General features: G+C 44.9%; 1 protein-coding gene across 4 annotated transcripts in view; it reads left to right on the forward strand.

The window, feature by feature from the left end:
* The window catches only part of Unc79 (unc-79 subunit of NALCN channel complex), a 243,576-nt gene that overhangs the window by 94,125 nt on the left and 128,319 nt on the right, over positions 1-21,132 (forward strand). For all 4 annotated transcript variants that reach the window (XM_076551291.1, XM_016009187.3, XM_076551293.1 and 1 more), the window contains exons 9-14: positions 2,194-2,282; positions 2,895-2,935; positions 5,294-5,322; positions 14,868-15,097; positions 17,177-17,348; positions 18,858-19,088. In XM_076551291.1, the coding sequence (XP_076407406.1) occupies positions 2,194-2,282; positions 2,895-2,935; positions 5,294-5,322; positions 14,868-15,097; positions 17,177-17,348; positions 18,858-19,088 (792 nt within the window). The remainder of the gene's footprint in view (positions 1-2,193; positions 2,283-2,894; positions 2,936-5,293; positions 5,323-14,867; positions 15,098-17,176; positions 17,349-18,857; positions 19,089-21,132) is intronic.

A 21,132-nucleotide genomic window follows, 5' to 3' on the forward strand; every position in this document is an offset into this window, starting at 1 on the left:
CAGTGGGGTTTACTCTTCACAGCATGGCTGCTCCTAAGGCCCATCCACCACCACAGAATACACAACTGCAGGGTCTCCGATGCCTGATGCTCGTTGGACAGGAAAGCTGAGAGACTACATAGTACGACACAGATTCAGTGTATTTAGATACAGGTTCACATTGCAGTTGAAAAACAGCCAGCAATACCCATAAAACTGTCATCACAGAATGAAGGAGGGTAGGCTATTTGAAATTTTTCTTTATCTGTCTTCCTGAGCCTGTACACTGGGCATAGATTATAAACGCTCTTTTATTTTTTAAGACAGTGTCTCATTATATGGCCCTGCTTGGCTTAGAACTCACTATGTAGACCAACCAGGCTGGCCTCAAACTCCAAGATAATCCACCTGCCTCTACTTCTTGAGCGCTGGGATTAAAGGTGTTGTACCTGGCCTACAAACAATCATTTTTTGTTGTTGTTTTTTGTTTGTTTGTTTGTTTGTTTTAATGCAACAGCCAGACACAAACATAATAGCAGAATAGAACTGACCATGCATATTAATTAAGTAACATAACAGGTCAAAAGTCAGGCAACCAGTCTCTAATGACAGTCATTCTAACATCCCAGGAATTTTTCCTTTTGAGTGGAGTGGAAAACTTATCTTCGTCTGGCGGACATGTCAATGACTTATTGGGGAAGAGTGAGGTAACAGTGCTCAGGAGATCTACACAGGGTGCACAGAGATGCTTAGGGAAACACAAGTCCTCAGCAAAGCCCACTCCGCCACAGACACTGCAGTCTGAGGCTTTGAAGATTTGTCCCAGGGAACAGCACTTTTTAAGTAGGAGCCGACCGTTGCCATAGGGATAGGGCTGAACACAAGTCAGAACTTAGTCTTATATCACATTCCACTTTTGGTTATTCCTGGTTCCATTTAAAGTTCACTTTATGAAATTGGCTGAAGCCCAGAGAATTATGTAAGACAGGGTCAGCAAACCATGTACTGCTGCTATTGTGGCTACCACTAATGTGGCTGCTGCTTGTTATTGTCAATAAAGTTTTATTGGGATGCAGCTTTGTTCATCTGCTTATGGAGTACTTGTTTTTATGCAACACCTGAAGAGTTGAGTGGTCGTGACAGAGACTATTTGGCTCACAAAGCCTACAATACTTACTCTTCAGCCATTTGTAGAAAAATTGCCACTCTCACAGACCAAACAGTTATTCACTGTGTCTAAAGAATCAAGAAATTTACATAGGAAATATTTCACAGTAGATTGTTAGCATCAGCTAATATGCAATTTATGAGCTTTGTTGGCTTAGTTATTTAAATATAGAAGTTTTGGTATTGATCCTGTCACTAGAACGTCTCAAGGTTTTAGCTTTGAATTATAGGTGGGGTTGTAAATGTAGGTCATTCTTCCCCTTTAAATCAGTGCAAAAAGCTAAAGACAGCGACGTTCCAGAAGCGTTTATATACCAGGCATATTACCTGGGCACTCAGCTAAATCATAGGCATATTATTCATGAGCACAGACACAGAATGCAGGATGACTTTTGGAAATACTGGAAACTTTAATTGACCTGATTGAAAACATCCAGACATCATGAACACTTGTGTCTCTGTGCTAGGCACAGACAACAAGGCCGGGGGTGGGGTGGGGTGGGGTGGGCACGCGCAGGGGTGGCGGTGTTGTGTGAGTAAATGAGCTGCTGGTTGGGGGCGGGGAGAAAAGTGAAAATGCAACACTGTGTGAGTCCAAGTTGAGTTTCAGGAGCCAGGAAAGGAACCCCTCAGTGCTAGATTTCCTGCGGACATCTCTATTGTCAGCACTTTGATGTCAGTTAATGATTTTGAAATCTTAACGATGGATTTTCCTTCTCCTAAAGAGAGATTGCTGGGCTTGTCACCCATATAACCCAGTTGAGCAGCCCGGGAACAAGGGGATTTTTCAGCTTTGTGGCAGGAGGAAAGATTTCTTGACAGTGTTTGATACTTGAATTGCAAATAGCCAGACAGAGGAACCCTGGCAGCCACATTTACATCTCCAGGGTGGGCTCCTCAGCAGAGCAGGTGGGGTTTTTACTAAAACAGCTTATTCTGGCTCGACACTAAAACTCTGTCATTGTCAACACAAGGTATGCGTCTCATAGGTTGGGGATGTGATATTCGGGAGCAGGGACGGTGACTCTGCATTGTCATTTGTTCCAGATGTGTATAGACCCTTCCTTGTCGGTAGCTCTGGGTGACAAGCCACCTCCACTGTATCTCTGTGAAGAATGCAGCGAGAGGATTGCAGGGTAGGTATGAGCCCCTCTTCCAGACAGCAAGGGAAGCTGTTTGCACCGAGGAGGTTGGTCACTCAACTTCCCTGCCAGCCTTGCTGTGGTTTTGAGAGATTAGTTTGTCTGACGTTTAACGCAGTGAGCTGTTATTTGGGCTGTTTCAGCTTTGAAAAGTTGTCACGTCTGTCGTTAGAGAACACAGGAAGGCAATTCCATGTAGTGGAGCAGCTCTGATTTTGAAGCTGCCCTTCTTAGGAAGGCTGCAGAGAAAGCGCCATGCTGGAGGAAACTGGAGTTTCTAAAGCCTGCATGTCATCACTCCAGGGGGCTCTTTGTCCTTGTTAACTGTCCTTCAAGGTCTCACTTGGCTTTGTGCATATGGCCCATGTTTTGGTTGGTGTACCTAACATCTGGAAAGCATCATTTAAAGACAACTGAATATGAGGAAATGCCTGTAATTTATAGATTGACTGGAATGCATTAGATGCTTTAAAAGTTTATCATGATAGCGCTCTTAATTCCACTCCCTGTGAAAAGCTTTGAGCAGTAGGGTATAACTCACAGGCGTGCATGAGCAGGGGGAACATTCCAGTGAAGCTCCGAAACCAATTTCATTTTTCTTCCTAGGGACCACAGCGAGTGGTTGATTGATGTTCTCCTGCCACAAGGTAAGGTGTTCTTGGGAAAGGATGAATAATGAGTAATCATGACTAATGACATGGTTGATTTATCTCCTTTTGTGCTATTTTATAAAGACAGCAACCAAAGCCTCATATTTTAGGAATATTCACTGACCTGCAGCATTATATCAATGTCTTGCTTATAATATTGTCTAAACACTTAATGACAAGGGAAGGAGCTATCAATTCTACCAAAAATTAAGGTTGGATATTACAATCAGCGTTATATATGACTTAAGCCCTGCTGAGTTGTGTCTTGAGGAATATTCTGTGTGTTGAACAGATGCTACCAATGATGTGTTATTGTGCTGGATCAGAAAGAGAACCATGGTCCCCTTTTCCTGCTACTGTTACTGGCTCTGTATTTGGCGAGGGGGGGGGCAGTGTCCTTTAATTGCTCTGAGAGCTTGTCTCCCAATCAATAAGATAGGGATAAAGCATATCTAGTGTACTGTGATAAAAAGATAAGATGTGTGATGCTCCTTGGAGCCCATTAGAGTCTGTTAGGAGTTGATAGGTCTCCGCACACAGAGAGGTGGCTATTCCAGCTTCCTTATCAGGGCTGTATCAAAAAGCAAAAGTGCTCAGGAAAGCTGAGGACAGACAAGGGTAGGAAAGCTGGAGCCATACTGACCCCCACTCACACAAACATAGCTCAGACTGTGACCACAGACACAGATAGTGAAGGGACAAGCAGGAGAGGCCATGGGAAGCCTGATGCTGATGAGGGCCGTGAACTCTTCTTTTTGTTTAGATTACATTACTTCTTTGAAATCCAACTTTTTAATATTAGGTTATTTCAACTTTAAGAGAGGAATCAATTTAATGAGTGCCACCCATCACAGGAGCAATGCTGTCAGCCTCCATTTTCTTCCAGGGACATTTTGAAAGTTTGCTTCATCTATTGGAAGATGTGGGCTTGTAATGCGGACAGAGGCATACATCAGGCTACTTTTCTAGTGAGCCTCAGGCTCTCTGATGTTGGAGAGTCACATTCAGAAATATGTTACTGTATTTTGTTGGTTTCTTTTTAGACAAGGTCTTACTAATGTCACTCAGGCTGGCACCAAACCCTGAATTTTCCTGTCTCTATCTCCTGAGTACTGAACACGCATGCCCCACCCTGGCCGGCTTGTTTGTCTTTCATTTTGTTTTCATAACCGACAGGCTCTTACTACATTGCCTAGGTAGGACTTGGACTCCTAGACTCAGGCAGCCTCTTGCCTCCTGACTAGCTGGCTCTATAGGAGCATGTGTCATTGTTCAGTTTCTAAGATACGAGCACCTGTTAAATATCAGACTTGTTCCTGAACTCTGGCCTTCATTTTTAGATGATGCTCATCTGTGGAAGAATTGATAGAGCTTTTGGTTCACATCAGATTATTTAACACATATAGTAGGTTATCAAAAGGTTATATAAAATGAGTTTTAAACACCAAATTATACATTTTACTGATTTTTGTATCCATTAATTCCTAATTTATAGGCAGGGTCTGGGAAACACCTTCCTTTAATCTTTTGAATTAGTGTAACACAGACTATTCTATAAATAAAGTGTCAGTCCATTTCTTGGGGCCTTACTATTTTAAGGGAAGTAGTGATAGATTCTCGGAAAAATTATTTTCAACTACTCTCAAGATACCAGTTTCCATGGAAACACTTGGTATGGCAACTGAAAAGAATTCTTATGCACATATTAAAGCCAGTCTCATTAGCAGACAGCAGTTTGACTGCCTTGCTCCAACAGATCTTCTCATGTTTGATAAGGGATTTTTCATAAGAAATCACGAGGCTGTTTGGCACTAGTTAATACTAATAGCTCAAGTCAGAGTAGACCAAGACAAGTGTTTCCTATAGTCTTGACATTTCAGACCATCTCATGATGCTCTAAGCACAGCCCATTACTCCACATCAGTGTCATGGAAAGAGCAGAAACAGGAAGCCCAGAGAACTTAGCTGCTCTCATGGCTTCATCAGTGATGGCTCAGTGATCCCCAGTAAGTCTTCTGAGTGTTACTGTCCAATGAGATCAAAGTTGTATGACTTTAACTTGACTGATTTCTTTAACGTAGTTGACAAGGTTAAATTAGATGTGAGAATAGGAGACATAGTTACAGCACACAATAAAAACTTAAAACTGTTAGGACAGCGAGATTTTGTGCTTTTGGGGGAAAATAGAGGCCAATAAATATAGAGGACAATTTATGAGGCAAATCCAAATCTTTTTGATGAAGTCTATTGGTTTGCATTACTAAGACTGTATTTTTTTTTAATTACTCTTCATGGTTGCCCTTATTTAAAATGGGCTCTTTCTTTGTTGATATTTTGTGTACCTTCCCCTTACAGCTGAAATATCTGCTATATGTCAGAAAAAGGTAAGCGCACACCTTCTGTGTGATGGGGCATGATTCCCTGTGTTCGTGTGTGACCTCATCCGTTGACATCTGCCTCATTTCTGCACCACGGGTTCCCACTGTGCACATGTCAGTGTATTTGTGAAGGAGGAGAGGGAGTGCTGTACGCATGCAAGATTGTGACGTCCACATGGTCTCCATGTCCATAGCTGCTTTTGCTCACCGTCATACGCTCAGTGTCTTTGTTCAGCACTCTGAAATGGAAGCATACGTGCAGTTCTGGGGGAGAGTCTAATCACAAAAACTACAGATGATGGTGCAATTCCTGTGATTTCATTTTAAAAGGGTGTTTCTTATGTGCTAAAAAAATCTTTGTTGTTTTGAAACTTGATGCATATAGTTTAATATATGTCAAAAATATGCCCAGATCAAGTATATGTAGAAAATATTCATTTAGGTGTAAGTTGAAGGACATGTTTAGCTAAATATTCCTCTACTAAAACTTCCCTTTGCCATTTTACATAGTTTCTTTAGGTCATTCCATTCCATTTTTCTTTTACTTTTTGGTAGTTGAAAAGGTAACGGGAAGCAGCCTGGTAGTATGACAAAAGCTTTGACTTGTTGGTCAAGGAACCTGGATTCTGGCTCACTCTACTCTCTCCTGCTTATTTGAATGTTGTACCATTCATTTAAACTTTTTGGGAGGTTGATCTTGAATGTGTACCTTTGAAGGCTGTCTTGGTTATTTATTGCTATGTAACAAACCATCCTGAAATGTAGTGGTTACCAGCACCAATCAGTTATTGCAATCAATTGATTGCAATTTTGTGAATTGGCAATTTGGCTAATGAACTCCTCTAGGCTCCTTTATGCACGTGCATTAGGTTGTTGTTGGTATGTGGTGGGGGTGGGGTGGAGTAGGGGAGTCACAGTGTGGAATGCAGGGAATGACGATTGGCTGATAACTGATGGTCTCATCATCACATATTATATGTGGGACCTTAGCAGGGTTGGCTGAATGGTTGAGATGACAGAGGTACCAGGGCCTCCCTCTTTCCATGAGAAGTCTCACCCTCCAGGAGGCTAGGCTGGCCCTGTGCACCCACAGCAATGTTCTGGAAGAGCCAGAAAGGAGGTTGCAAGGCCCCGTTTGACAGAAGCTCAGAAGTCACAAAACATCAATTCTGCTGCCTGTCATTGGGTAAAGCAACTCAAAGGTCAGCACAGAATACAAAAGTCTGTGCAACAGATTAACACAGTGTCTTAGTTAGGGTGACTATTGCTATGGATGAAACACTATGAACAAAAGCAAACTGGGGAGGAAAGGGTGGCTTACATTACTAGATCACTGCTCACCATTGAAGCAAGTCAGCTCAGGAACTCAAACCGGGCAGGAACATGGAGGCAGGAGCTGATGCAGAGGCCATGGAGGCATGCTGCTTACTGGCTTGCTCCTCATGGCTTGTTCAGCCTGCTTTCTTATAGAACCCAGGACCACCAGCAGGGATGGCATCACCCACAATGGACTGGGCCCTCCCCATCAATCACTAATTAAGAAAATGCCCTACAGGCTTGTCTACAGCCTGATCTTATGGAGGCATGTTCTCAACTGAGGTTACCTCCTTTCAGATGACCTTAGCTGTGTCAAGTTGACATAAAATTAACCAGGACAATTGACTCTTGTCAACTCGACACACAAACATATCACTATTAAGACATAACCTCTCCTTTCCTGTTCATCCCCAAGATCACAAATTAACATCAACATCACAACATCCAACATTTCATAAACTTAAAAGACCTCACAGTCTTTATAAATTAAAACACTTTAAATTTCAGTCTTTTTTAAAACCTCAAATCTCCTTAAAAATCCAGTCTCTCAGCTGTGGGCTCCAGAAAAATAAAAAATAGGTTAAATACTTTCTTATTTCAAGAGGGAAAATCCAGGGCACAGTCATAACCAGATTAAAGTCAAACCAAAATCCCATCAGTGTAAATAAGGCAATGTCCACTATCTGGGATTCACTCACGATCTTCTGGGCTCCTCCAAAGGGCTTGGGTCACTTCTCGGGCTCCGCCCTCTCTAGCACACACAGCTCATCTTCTAGGCTCCGGCTGGCTCCACCCCACTGCTGCTGCTGCTGCTGCTGTTCTTGGTGGCCATCCCATAGTTCTGGCATCTCCAAAACACTGGGGTCTTCTGCGGCAACTGGGCTGCACTTTCACCAATAGCCTCTCATAGGCCCTCTTCATGGTGCCAAGCTTCAACTTCTCTGCAAGACCCTTTCAGTCCTGGACCACCAAGGCTGTATCTACCAATGGCCTTTCCTGTCCTCTCACAGTGCCAAGCTTCAGCTGCTCTCCATGAACTCATTCATGCCACCAAAATCAGTACTATCTAGGTGACTCTTACACTACCAAATTTGACTGCCAGCACTCAGTACAACCTTGGTGGCCTCTGGAACACAGATTCTGTGTGTCGACTCTCTAGAAACACTTCCCGGAAGATTCCACCTCAATGATGCTGGTCTCTTCTTAATCACTACCAATTTCTCTGTTCCAGCTGACCAGCATTGAGTATTCCAACAAAGCAGAGGTTTCACTTTAGTAGTTCTGTATCCTATTAATGACAGCTGATTCTTCAGGCCCAGCTAACCAGAACCACAGAATCTTAATTCACAATAACAAATGACCCAAATAGAGTCTTTAAACTTCCCCTAAAACTTCACAAGCTAGGCCTCCATATCCCACAATCCTGGTACCAACTTGTCTTAATTAGGGTTACTATTGCTATGATGAAATACCATGAGCAAAAGCAAGTTGAAGAGGAAAGGGTGGCTTACATTTGCGCATTGCTATTGCCATTGAAGGAAGTCAGGACAGGAACTCAAACAGGGCAGGAACCTGGAGGCAGGAGCTGATGCAGAGGCCATGGAGGGGCACTGCTTACTGGCTTGCTCCACATGGCTTGCTCAGCCTGCATTCTTATAGAAGCCAGGACCACCAGCCCAGGGATGGTACCACCCATACTGGGCTCTCCCACATCAACCACTAATTAAGAAAACACCTTATAGCCTGATCTTATGAAGGTATTCTCTCAACGGAGGCTCCCTTCTAGATGACTCTAGCTTGTGTCCAGTTGATATAAAATTGGCCAGGATAAGCAGATTTAGCAGTTCGCTCTTTGCCCTCAGAATCCTGCAAGCCTGAAAGCATCTTCATCTCAGGCTGTCCCTATCCTTCTCAGTTCACCCTGACAGAATCCACGAGAAACACTGTGTGCTTTTAGGTGTCTGTTATAAACCTCTTTCATTAAACACAAGTTAAAAGTACTGAGATAAACCCTGCTATACCTTGAACTTTCCTCAAAGCTTCTGGGAATAATGCCTTGCAGTCTCAGCACTTTATTATTTAGTAGTGAGGAGAGTGAAGTATGCCCTTAAAATTTCCAGGTCTTTGTTTGTATAAAAGACTATGATGTAATACAGCACATTCTGAGTCTTTTTTTTTTTTTTCTTTTCTTTTTGGTTTTTGAGACATGGTTTCTCTATGTAGCCCTGAATGTCCTGGAACTCACTCTGTAGACCAGGCTGGCCTCAGAGATCTGTCTGCCTTTGCCTCCCAAGTGCTGGGATTGAAGGCATGTGCCACCATTGCCCTGCTCATCCTGGGTCCTAACAGATGGCTTTATATCTAGCCCTGTAATCATTGTTCCCCCTGAGAGCACATTTTCCTGATGCATCCCTGGATCTGGTGTTTACCCAGGAATCTTTCCTTACCTTGAGAATCTTAAACCACTGACTAGGAAGAGTGTCCTGGGTGCAATATTTTCTCTTTAAACTCTAGTTGTAACTAGAATGATTCGTTCTATTCACGTTCCCTCTCAGAGTCAGTCTTTCTCTCTCTCTCTCTCTCTCTCTCTCTCTCTCTCTCTCTCTCTCTCTCTCTCTCTCTCTCTCTCTCTCTGTGTGCTTATTTGTGCTTGTGCATGTGGAGACCACAGGTGGACATGAGATGTCTTCTTCCATCACTCCCTACCTTGCGTTTTGAGATAGACCTTCAGTGAATCTGGAGTCTGTGGTTTCAGCTGGACTGGCTGGCCAGCAAGACTCCAATGTCCACTTGTCTCCCTTCCACCCCCAGATCTCAGTCTTAGCTATGGAAACCATTGCACCCAGCTTTTACATAGCTTCTGGGCATCGGACTCTTGGATAGCAAGCACTTGACCCACCTGAGCCTTCTCCCAGTCCTCCTCTAACAAGAAACACTCAGATGCTATCTGGAACCCCGCATGAGAAATTCTTTAGTAGACCCCAAGTTCCCTTGTCTGTCTTCCCTGCTTCCTACAGCCAGGGCAGCATCATAGCCAAACATTTACTGCTGTGTCCCTTTCTCCCAGCATGAGAACATTTCTCCATTTCCTCTAAACCCTCCCTGAGGCCCATCTGACTTCCACTAACCATGTCTTCAAAACTTTCCAGATTTGTGGGTTACAAAGCCAGCCACTCAGTGTGGACTGTCTATCACACCAGCCACTCAGTGTGAACTCTCTATCACACCAGCCACTCCAGTGTGGACTGTCTTTCATGGCAGCACCACACTGCCAGGTGCTCAGTTCTCTTCCAAACTTGCAGTAACTCCACATAAATGGCAGGTAGGGGCATTAGTGATGGACCTGGATTCTCTGGGTGAAGAGTCAAACAGTGTGTGACAGAGATGACCTGTGATGTCTGGGACAATAGTCACAGTGAGTCTTTGGGGGTTTCTTGGAGGGGAAGTACATTTCATGCAAGGAGGAACAGAAATGCTCTGGTCAGAATGCCATTCTTTGATTCTCCTCTCAATGAGAAGTAGAGCCCATGTTTCCTCCCCTGGGTTGGGAACATGTGACTGTCTTCAGGTAGCAGAAGTGACTTTGTGTGACTTAGAGTGGGTCACAAAAGGTCACACATCTTACTCTTGGTCCTCTTGAGCGCACACTTCCAGGGTGTCCTTCTAGAATCTTCTGGTGTGCTATGAGAACCCAGGTGCTATGGTTTGAATGCAGTTTTGTTCCCTAAGGGCTCATGTGTTGAAAATTTGGTCCCAAGGGCGACAATGTTAAGAGATGGAGCCTAGGGGGAGATCACTCAGCACTCAGCCTTTGGAACAGATTGCATAGCTCTTCATAGGTCTTAGTGGGTTCCCACAGAATGGGTTGTTACAGAAGACCAAATCTGACCCCTCTTGGTGTCTGGATTGCTATGTGGTCTCCCCACCCCCACAAGCACTTCTGCCATTTGGAGACCATCTTTTAAGAGGTCCTCATCAGAGCCCAGTTATTGCCTCTGCCATGCCCGTGAACCTCCATAATATGAAGCTACAACACCCGTTTTCTTTATAATGGGAGCCATGTGTATTTTGTCATAGCAACATAAAATGAAGGGATGCACCAAAGTATACAGAGGGGACAAGCACAGATGCTTTAGTGAGAAAGCCTGGTTGAGCCTGTCCTTCAGTTTCCCCAGCCACACCAGATACATGGTGAACAAGGTCTCCCTGGTGCAGCTCTTCTGGTTCCCAGCAGTTCCCGGCAGTCATTGCATTTTAGCCCCTAATATCACAGAGCAGAGCCATCTTGCTCGCGTCCTGTGAGAATCTTTAACTTGGAGAATCCAGGCACATGCCCACATGGCTGAGGTTCTGAATGGTTTGTTATGCAGCAGGATAAAATAGGAAAAGTCAGTTCTGGGGTTGTTTTCAAGTGTTCTGAGGACTATTTATCACTCTCATCTGCTCCTTCCACTCTGCCCCCATGCCCGCTTCTGGGTTTCTGAGTATTTTCTCCAGCACCTCCTTTCCAAACGAATCTGTCCCTTTTATGTCCCTCTCATACCCCACCAGGTGCAGTTAGCACAGATGAATTGACTCTTCACCATTCTGCCTGGCTATGTCCTCAGTCACATCCTCAAACTCATTAGGTGCCTTACAGCAGGGGTTATTACAGCGGTTATTACAGGTGTATTACAGCAGCGGTTAACTCTGGCGTTTCTCTGCCACAAATAGAACAAAATAGGTCTCCCTTCCTCTCCATCCCTCCCCCTTTCCATCCTCCTGCCCTTCCCTCCCTCTCCCTCCCTCCCCCTTTCCACCCTCCTGCCCCTCCCTCCCTCTCCCTCCCCCTCCTCCCCGCTGTTCTGCTTTCCCTCTCCTTGCCATGCCTGGGATGGAACCCAGGGCCTTGCTCACGCCTGGGCAAACACTCAACGAGAGTGACACCTCTAGGTCACCTCTTTCGCAGCTTTCAAAGACAGTTTCTCCCCCCACTGCCTTTTCAGCCTCCTTCAGTTTGCACCACTTAGCTCTTGGCTGTTTTTCTAGACCCCATCTCCTGCCTGGCTCCAGCCCCAGCACCACCTTCTCAGTGTGTGTATGGCAGCCTCCCACTTCCGGAGTTAATGTTCATCTTGGCTATGGCCTAGCAAAACAGAACATCTTTGTACGACGATTACTTGCTCACAGTCTGCTGTCGCCCGGTAATTTGGCCTAGGATTGACTGGGCGATCCTTCTGGGTTTTGCCCGTCCACGTCCACAGAAGCACAGTTAGTGGAAAGCTGGAGGAGGGCTGCCCCCTGCCCTCCCTCCTTGTCGTCGTCGTCGTGCCCAGCTGGACTGACTGGGATGGCCAGGACATTAGGTGTCTGGACCCCCTCCTGAATGGTGTGTGTTGAGGTTCCTGAGGCAACAGTGTTCCAGTGTGGGGAAAAGACTCCACCTCTAATAGATTGAACTAGAAGGCCTCTGGAGAGCAGAGTCTGGTCTCAGGCTAAGTGTCACTTTGTGTCTGGGTTTGACTACAGCAAAGAAATAGGAAAAAGAAGGTGACGGTCGGTCCTTGACAGTAGCCCGTCCAGCTAAGCACTTGTCTGAGGACTCGGCATCACACAGGTGTTAGGTGGGTGTTTACAAGCCCTGCTGCTGCTTTAGCAAGCTGGCTCTGAATCCTACCATTCTGCCCGGTGTAACTGCTGGCCAGGTTGTTTATACAGCTGAATGGCCAGAGAGATCATGAGTGTCTTTTCCTTCCTCTATGTATCTAAATGCATCTGTTATGTTCTGTATGAACCGTAGAAAAATCTCATACTGAGCAGAGATAATCATGATAAGTGAATCTTTCTTTCTTGTACATAGTGGACCAAGAAATCTACAGCAAAAAGTCAGAAAACTTAAAAATGATGCTGGGATTTAGGGAGCATCTGGGCAGTTGGAAGTAGGCTGGGGAAACAGCTGACCTTAAGCTTCAGGACTGTATTATGGCTAACAATGAAATCATAGCCACAGCCTATTATTTATGTAACGTGAAAATCCCAAAGAACATAAAGCTAATTATGATTGTCTCAGTTCATTTAGGCTGCTGCGAAAGGTCATGGATTGGGACAAAACATGTATTTATTGGGAAGTTCAAGATCAAGGCATTGGTAAATTTGATGTCTGCTCTTCAAACGTGGCACCTTCCTGTGTCATGTTTTCATAGTTTGCTTTCCCTAGGCCTCTTTCATAGGGGCACTAATTTCATTTTTGAAGGCTCTGTGTTCGAGGCTTACCTACCTCTCATAGACTCTACCCCCTAATACTATGATGTGGAGGTTAAGATTTTAACATGAGGAATTTGGGGGTGGGGTTTGGAATAAGTGTCATAGCAATAGCTTTAAGGGGAGAAAGGCCACCAAGAATGTATGCTGAGAAATACTGCTCTGTTGGCAGAATGATGTTGGTGGGTGAGCAGGGGGACCCTAAACTAATAAGAACTCATGTGCTTACCGAGTGAAACTCAGTGTCCGAAAGAGAAAGGTCATTGAGCAAACATTTCCCAGGGAAACCCAAATGTCTCCTCTCCCCAAACAGGGCACCCACAAAAGACCAAAGTACTATCTTATCAAAATCCAAGGCTTAGCTATAGAGATGGGTGAGAGGTCACTTAGAGGAGCATGGGTAGCCCCAATGCAGCAGCACCACCAGAAAGTGGCTGACCCCCCCCCCAAAGACGGAGTCCCCTCTTCAGTTAGTACTCCACACTCTCTATTTTCTCTCTAGCATTTTCTGAGACCATGAGGCCACATGAACTAAGGCACAATTGCCTATAGCTGGCTGAAGTTCAGGAGGGCGTGGCTAGGATCTCGGATAAGGGCCCTGTGACTCCCCGGTCTCCTTCTGTGAGGCTCTCAAGCAGTCACAGTTGCTCTGAGGAGGACGAGGGCTGGTATGCGCCAACAACCACGGTGCTCTACAGTATTGATAAACAGAAAAAGTCCGTGTTGACTCTAATGCCGAAAAAGAGGAAAACCACAAGGAATTTTAATAGGACAATCACAAGACATCTCAATCGCTTATTTAAAAAATTAGTAAGAACATATTATAAATAGTTTAAACTCAACGACAATGAACACGGAGCTGCTGTCTTTTGGAAAAATTGCAGCTGTGGAAAGTATAAAGACTTAAACGTCCCTGTCTTGTTCTGATGGTTTGTTGGCCTGAGTTAAAAAAAAAAGATTTTTTTTTTTTTCTGACACTAGTGTCCAAAGTCAGTGGTCTGGTACTAAAGAGGTGAAATGGTAGTTCCTGCCGACAGGTTGTTGCATCATTGATGTGTTGCTAGAGGGTTTGTGCTTGCAGCCCTCCTCCTGATGCCCCTGGGATGTCTGTCAGGAGTGTTCCCCACTCTTCACAAACTCTGAGCTGATAAGGCCCAGGGTACTGCTTGCCCATGAGGTGCTCCTACCAAGCGTGGTGCGGGCTTTGTCTGATGGTGGTGTTTGGTGTCAGGGTGCTTCCTGCTCCCTCGAAGCTCCCCAGACTGCTGCTTCCCAGAGACATGGCCTCACTCCCCTGCCTCTGGTCAGGGCAGTGCGGACAGCAGCCCCCCCCCCCCCCGCCCTACCCCCCCCCATGCAAAGGCGTCTCCTTCCTGCTATGTGGCTTTTCCCCTTCCCCTCACTTCCTGTGGAGCCCTCTGCTGGGGTTGCTGTCAGTGGCCAGGTCTGGGACTGGGTCTAGCAGGGCTTTGGTGTGTCCTTGCGGTGTGGTTTTGGTGTATTCGTTAAGTGGTGGAGTGGAGATGGGGGAATGTCAGCCGTGCTGTGGGGCTGTCAGCCCGCCCGCCGTAGTCTAACCTCCGTCTGTCCTTGAATGCCAAGGACAGATGAACTGCAGGGGAATCTACTCTGCGAGCGGTAGATAAACTAATTTTTAAAAGGATTATGCTGGAAGCTGAAATTCTTCCTTCCTGACTCTGGGCTGCTATGGTGTGCTTTCTCTGCATCACGGTTCTAGGGTTTTATTTTTAATTTGTTAGAAAATCTTAAACATTAAATTCAAATAATCTAGCTTCCCATCTCAGTTCCATTGCTTTCTAGACCATATCTGCCTTTTCCACTAGAATAAAACACCTCTGAGTGGCTAGACAATACCCTACATTTTTGAAACTCGGTCACTTCCGGTGGCCCCTTGAGGTTCCATTTGCTCCAGGTTTTTATCCGAGTTTGTCTCGGAAGCCGGCTTTAATTGGCTCGACTTTCTCTGCTTCCAGAACTGCAGCTCCCATGTCAGAAGGGCAGTCGTCACCTGCTTTTCCGCAGGGTGCTGTGGTCGTCACGGAAACAGGCCTGTTCGGTACTGCAAAAGATGCCACTCCAACCACCACAATAACGAGGTGGGGGCCACTGCAGAGACTCACCTCTACCAGACCTCTCCACCCCCCATCAACACACGGGAGTGTGGGGCGGAGGAGCTGGTCTGCGCCGTGGAGGCAGTGATCAGGTAACCTCGCGTGGCTTTGAGGTTCTCCTTGCTCACCCCAGAGATGGGCAAATGCACTCCCGTTCTCGCGCTCTCTGCTGCCTTGCCATGATGATGTTTTAATAAAATTTATGAATTCAATAAATATTTTGATTGGATGACAATTATGTGCAAGGCCTTGTGCTAGGTACTTGGGAGACACAAGTGCCCTTCAGTTACCTAAGCGGGGACTAGAGAAACAGAAACTGTGGTAGGCTCTGGTGAGTGCAGGGGAGCAGTGAGCCAGGGAGGTGTCAGGGCAGTGAAGTGGAGGCTCCCATCAAAGTGAGGGCTTGAGCCCCGGCACCATGAGCCCCCAGGAGGAGGACTGCCCAGACCAGATGCACCACTCCTCCTGCCTGTTAGGAAAAAGGTGCAGGAGAGCCAGGGGGCGAGGTGCTGGGGCGGACTTCCAGGCTGAGGGATTCAGATGGCCCTGGGTTCCAGGCGGCTGAAGGGCTCTGTTAGATGAGGGAAAAGCAGCATTCCATACCACAACATCTAGATCTCTTTTCAGATACTATCCAAATGCCTTTATTTATTATTTATTATTTATTTTTTATTTTTTTGAGACAAGGTTTCTCTGTGTAGCTTTTGCACCTGTCCTGGATTTCACTCTGTAGCCCAGGCTGGCCTTGAACTCACAGAGATCCGCCTGAGTCTGCCTCCCGAGTGCCGGGATTAAAGGCATGTGCCACCACCGCCCGGCTTCCGAAGGCCCATTTTAAGGAGACTATGTCTTTTCTATTTCTTATACCATGGCAAACACAGAATAGAATTACAATGATACTAAACAGCATTACACAAAACAAAGATCAAGATGCAGCTCTACAGTTTCGTACATTACCTAGTTGTTTTCAGTACCTGTTTTGTTTATATGATCGTAGTTACAGCGAACCTATGGTTCTTTTTGAGCCAACATTCAGTCTGCTCTTTTCATATGTGCTGAAGTTTGTATTGATCACTTTATAGTCCATATGTAAAATCCACGGAGTGGGCTGGGAAGAGGGCTCAATGGGTAAGAGCATTTTATGCATGCATGAGGTCCTGAGTCTGAATCCCAGCAACCATGGAAAAGGCTGGGCCCGGCCACATATGCCTGTAACTGCAGCATTAGGGAGCAGAGACAGGCAGGTTCTGAAGGTGTGCTGGCCTGTCAGCCGTTACCATGGTGAGCTTCCAGTTCCGCAGGATACCCTCTAACTAGTAACTAATAAAACAGAGAGTGGAGGAGGAAGACACCCAGTGTTCTTCTCTGGCCTTTGCAGGTGCACACACAGGTGTACATATTCATATCCCCAGTGAATGTATATACCATAACACACACACACACACACACACACACACACACACACACACACACACACACGAGAGAGAGAGAGAGAGAGAGAGAGAGAGAGAGAGAGAGAGAGAGAGAGAGAGAGTTATAATTTATTTTTCTCTGCCATCATATTTTTAGATGACTTTTTTATATTTTATAAACAACTCTGATATATTGTGCACAGGGCTCTTCCTATATAGTCTCAGATGTGGGTTAGCTGGTCAGAAGGTTTAGATGTTTTCATAATATGTTATCAAATCGCGTTTGAAAGCATGAGCATCAGTTTACACCACCAACAATGTGCATGAAGTCACTTGTTTTTGCTGATCCCTTGCCAACATCAGTTAATACTACTTTTTTATCTGCTACTTGCTTAGCAGTAAGCTCAGGGAGGAACCTCTGCCTCACGTCCAGAGCCTTGAACACTAGTTGCTGACTTTTCTTCCATCTGGGGGCAAATGACCAGTCTTGCCTTTTAGGGGTGGTTGGGAGCCCGAAGAAAGAGGCATTAATTACACCAACCTCAATGTGACCAATTGGAAGAAGGAGTCTCTTGGCTTATTTTGGGATGGGGAATATAGAATAGTAAGAAACCGACACTAGAGTTTCTGGATAAATGACACGGACTTAGAGGAGGGCCGTCACAATACTGGAGTGCTCACATGGCAATTGCTCCGGAGAGGCCGGAATCTGGGATGTGCTTTTCCTCTGTCTTACTTGAACTCACCCTTCTCGGGCAGTTTGTTGAAAGAAGCGGAGTTCCACGCGGAGCAGAGAGAACACGAGTTGAACCGGCGGCGGCAGCTGGGCCTCTCCTCCTCCCACCACTCCCTGGACAACGCGGATTTTGATAACAAGGACGATGATAAGCATGACCAGAGGCTGCTCAGTCAATTCGGAATATGGTTCTTAGTAAGAAAAAGACACCAGCCACTCTTGGCTTTCCTCTTTCTCATTCTGTGCTGTATCTGATGAGGAAAGTCTCCCGTTCTTTTGAAAGGAGACAATCGTGAAGAATGAACCTTTTGAACGGAGTGGTATATCCCCCTGAGGGGCGGGGTGCAGGGTGTAGTAATTTTCAGCTCTGTTAGATTCACCCAAGAATGCTTTTGGAAAGTCACTATGTGCAGATTCATCTCCAGAGTCCTGGGAACTTATCTTTTTAATTATAAAGATACTTATTTTACAACCAATTTTTGGTACACATATTATTTTATCATTTATTAAAGATGAAAGAAGCTATATAATAATGAGACAGATATGCCTGTTAGTTTTTATGCAAACAATTAAATTTTGGGCGAATATGTGATACTTCAGAATGCAGACCATCTTTAAGGTTTTCAGAGTGGATCAATATTTTAGTTTTATGATCATCAGTGCTCACCAAATTTGTCTTTACCAAACAAGTAGGCAGCGAGACCCACAGTGTCGAGGCCTTGACCGACTGAAGTGCACCTCCCTCCCGAGACACAAAGGGAGAGTTGCTAGCGCAGACTGGACAGTATGGGGCACAGATGATTTATATCTCGTCATTTATGTACACAAGGAATTTTTGTGTGTATTTAAGGGAGGGTCTATGTATACCAGAGGACTCAGTCAGGCTGTGGTAGAGTGAGTCCGCCAGGCCACTCATTCAATGGAGACCAAACATGGCAAAGACCCCGCTGAATGAATCCATTCTGCAGAGACGCTGGCTTTTTCCCCCTTGCTTGCGAGAGTCAAGGATTATGTCTCCATAGCGATCACTCTCTTCTATGCCTGCACAGTTTTGAAAAACAAAACAAGACTACCAAACTGAGAATTAGTTGTTGATTCTGCATGTCTTTCTTCCAAAGACTTATTATATAGGGGCACAGTGGCTCCTTTTGTTGAAAACTCTTAGAAGGCAGGGGCAAGGCTTTAATTAACCAACTAATTAATTAACTTTGTCTTCTTGGACTCTGCCAAGTGCTCAGTAAAATATTGTTTCTAATGAGTAGATATTTAAAAAATGACTTATAATATGGTAAATTGAAAGGGGCACTAGGGTATCAGAATTACTACTGATACAAGTTTTTTTTTAGCCTAAATCTGATCTTTTGAGAACTGAAATATTTATGGATGTTTTTTCGTTGAAGATATTAGTGAAATACCACTTCATGGACTTAATCTTTTGGCATTTTTTTCTGGTTCAGGTTACATAATAGTTACACTAGGAAAGCAATGCTTATTGGATGCTTAGAGGATGTTACTGTGGTAATCAATGCATGCTGCTAGAAAGGGTCCAAGTTCTGGATAGGTGATAATAATTTGTAACATTCTGATTTTGAATCATCTGGACCCCACCCTCCTTTTTTTAAAATTTGTCTTTAAATATACTTGTAATAAGTTTGTAAAGCTGGATTGGTAGAGCCTGACTGAGGTCTGTTCTGCCCACCCCAGGTAAGCCTCTGCACACCCAGTGAGAATACACCCACGGAGAGCCTTGCCCGGCTGGTGGCCATGGTATTTCAGTGGTTTCATTCCACGGCGTACATGATGGATGATGAAGTTGGAAGTTTAGTGGAAAAACTAAAGCCTCAGTTTGTAACCAAGTGGCTAAAGACAGTATGTGACATCCGCTTCGATGTCATGGTCATGTGCCTTCTTCCCAAACCCATGGAGTTCGCCAGGGTAAGTGGAAGTCATTCATCTGGACCTTGCTGTGGGAGAACTTGGGGGAAAATGCCACCTTTGACCCTCCCGCTGTCTGTGTCAACAGCCAAAGATAGTTAGTTTACCTGGGTGTGGTGGCATGTACCTGTTATCCTAGAATTTAGGAGACTGAGGCAGAAGGATGGCTTTGAAGCCCATGATGGTTTGGGCTACACAGTGTGTACTAGGCTAGTCAGGGCTACAATGTGGTTTGTTTTCTCAAAAATCCAAGCCAAATCTACACAAACAAATGACAAGAGTGGTTAGTGTAATACCCACATCTTTGGTGATGTGCCATTTTGGCATTGTTTTGGGATGGGGAAGAATGGCATGATGGGATAATGAGGTGTCTCTAATAACTTATATATTCATTCTTGGTGTCGCTTGTTTTTATAAAGAAAGAAATAATAACAGTTTCTATGGGATTTGGGGGCTGAGTTCTTTCCTGGCTTGCAACCAAAGAGGAGGATTTCTGCAGCTTTATGTGTACTTCTCAATGACAGAATGGCAATGCCTCTGAGATAACTCTTTACTAAAAGCAATGGATCTTCACCTGGGCCCGCACATGCCCAGTGGGTCACTAAAAGCAGGCAAAGCGTGGCATCTCTAGCCTCATTTTCTGTATGTCCTCTTTGGGTCAGATGCCTACTTGCTCAGCTGTGCCTGTAGGCATAACAATTATTTAGCCTTCTGGGAGGGTAAAGACACTAAGATAAAAGCAACTCAAAGGGATTTTCAATTTTCAAAATTGGTCAACCACCAATTTTTAAGGTGCCCTGTTGTCAGACCTCTGTGGTGGTTCCTTGAAGTCTTCAGTAATTACTGCACACCTTCCAGGAAGAATTGAGCTTTGCAGGGGATCATCCTGTGAAGAGACAGACTGCCAACCCCTCAATCAGTACAGACATCCCACGGGAAACAGATCACCCCCGCTTCCAGCATCACAGGTCCATTAGATACATGACCTGTGAGCTAATGGAAACTGCCTCCTGATTACCTCCCTCCTTCTCTCTCTTTTGGGTCAAATTCTCAACAGGAATAATACTCTGTGTGAGCAGAACTGAGATAATGGCCAACCAGGCCACAGTTTGTTTGACTGAGACTGCTCCACTGTGTGGGCATCCCTTCCTCTTTCCTCACGTCACTTCCGACTTTGCCAGGATTCTGGAAGACAGGCTTCACCCTTTTTTTGTCTTCCCTGTGTGGTCATCCTGGATATCAAACTCCTTTTTGGTCTTCAATCATTCCTTTGATTTCTGGGATGAGTGGACAGATCTGATTTGTTGGGAATCCCCCTTTACTCCAGCTGCCCTAGATCAGCTTCTCATCTAAGACTCTAGTAACAGTGGAAATCTACTCCGTGACTTTTGAAAACACCAAAAATGGTTCCTAGAACTGCTGAATGCCCGCTCCTGGTGTTGGAAGACAGGTTTCTTTCTTTCTCTCCTCTTGCTACCTTAGTGGATCACTAGCTGCAGATGCTCAGCTTGGGAAGACCCCACATTTTCTTCATTACAATATAATTTGTGCCTAACCAAGAAAAGTGGAGGCTCAGAATCAGTTTTTGGCAGCAATACGTGATTTTTTTCCAAAGCATTTTCTAGGTTTTATTTTTATTTTTAACATTTTGTTTTCTTTCAAAAAGACCTTGAGATAATCTTCAGTTTAAAACATGTGCTGAAATGAGACAGTTGAGGATAAATCAGAATACAGACCATCTGCAGGAATAGCTTGGATTCCACGATCCGGATGGCTGAGCAGTTAGTTATGGGATAGGATACGCTCCGCTCATCTTTGCTGCCACCTACTGACTCATTTGTAAAATTGCATTTTTACGTGATGGACAATTTCCAGTTGTTGGATTTCCTTGTGTTGGTATGCTCCTGTTATTTCTCTTCTAGGAGGCTGGTTTGATGTGATTCTGGGAGATAAGAAGATACATTGTCAGTAAAACTTCTCCTCTTCCAAAGTGGGCCCTACAAGGGAACCAATAATGAGTTAATTAGAAGAGAAGGCTCATGGA

This window comes from Peromyscus maniculatus, chromosome 14 (assembly GCF_049852395.1).
Source record: "Peromyscus maniculatus bairdii isolate BWxNUB_F1_BW_parent chromosome 14, HU_Pman_BW_mat_3.1, whole genome shotgun sequence".
Lineage (NCBI taxonomy): Eukaryota > Metazoa > Chordata > Mammalia > Rodentia > Cricetidae > Peromyscus > Peromyscus maniculatus.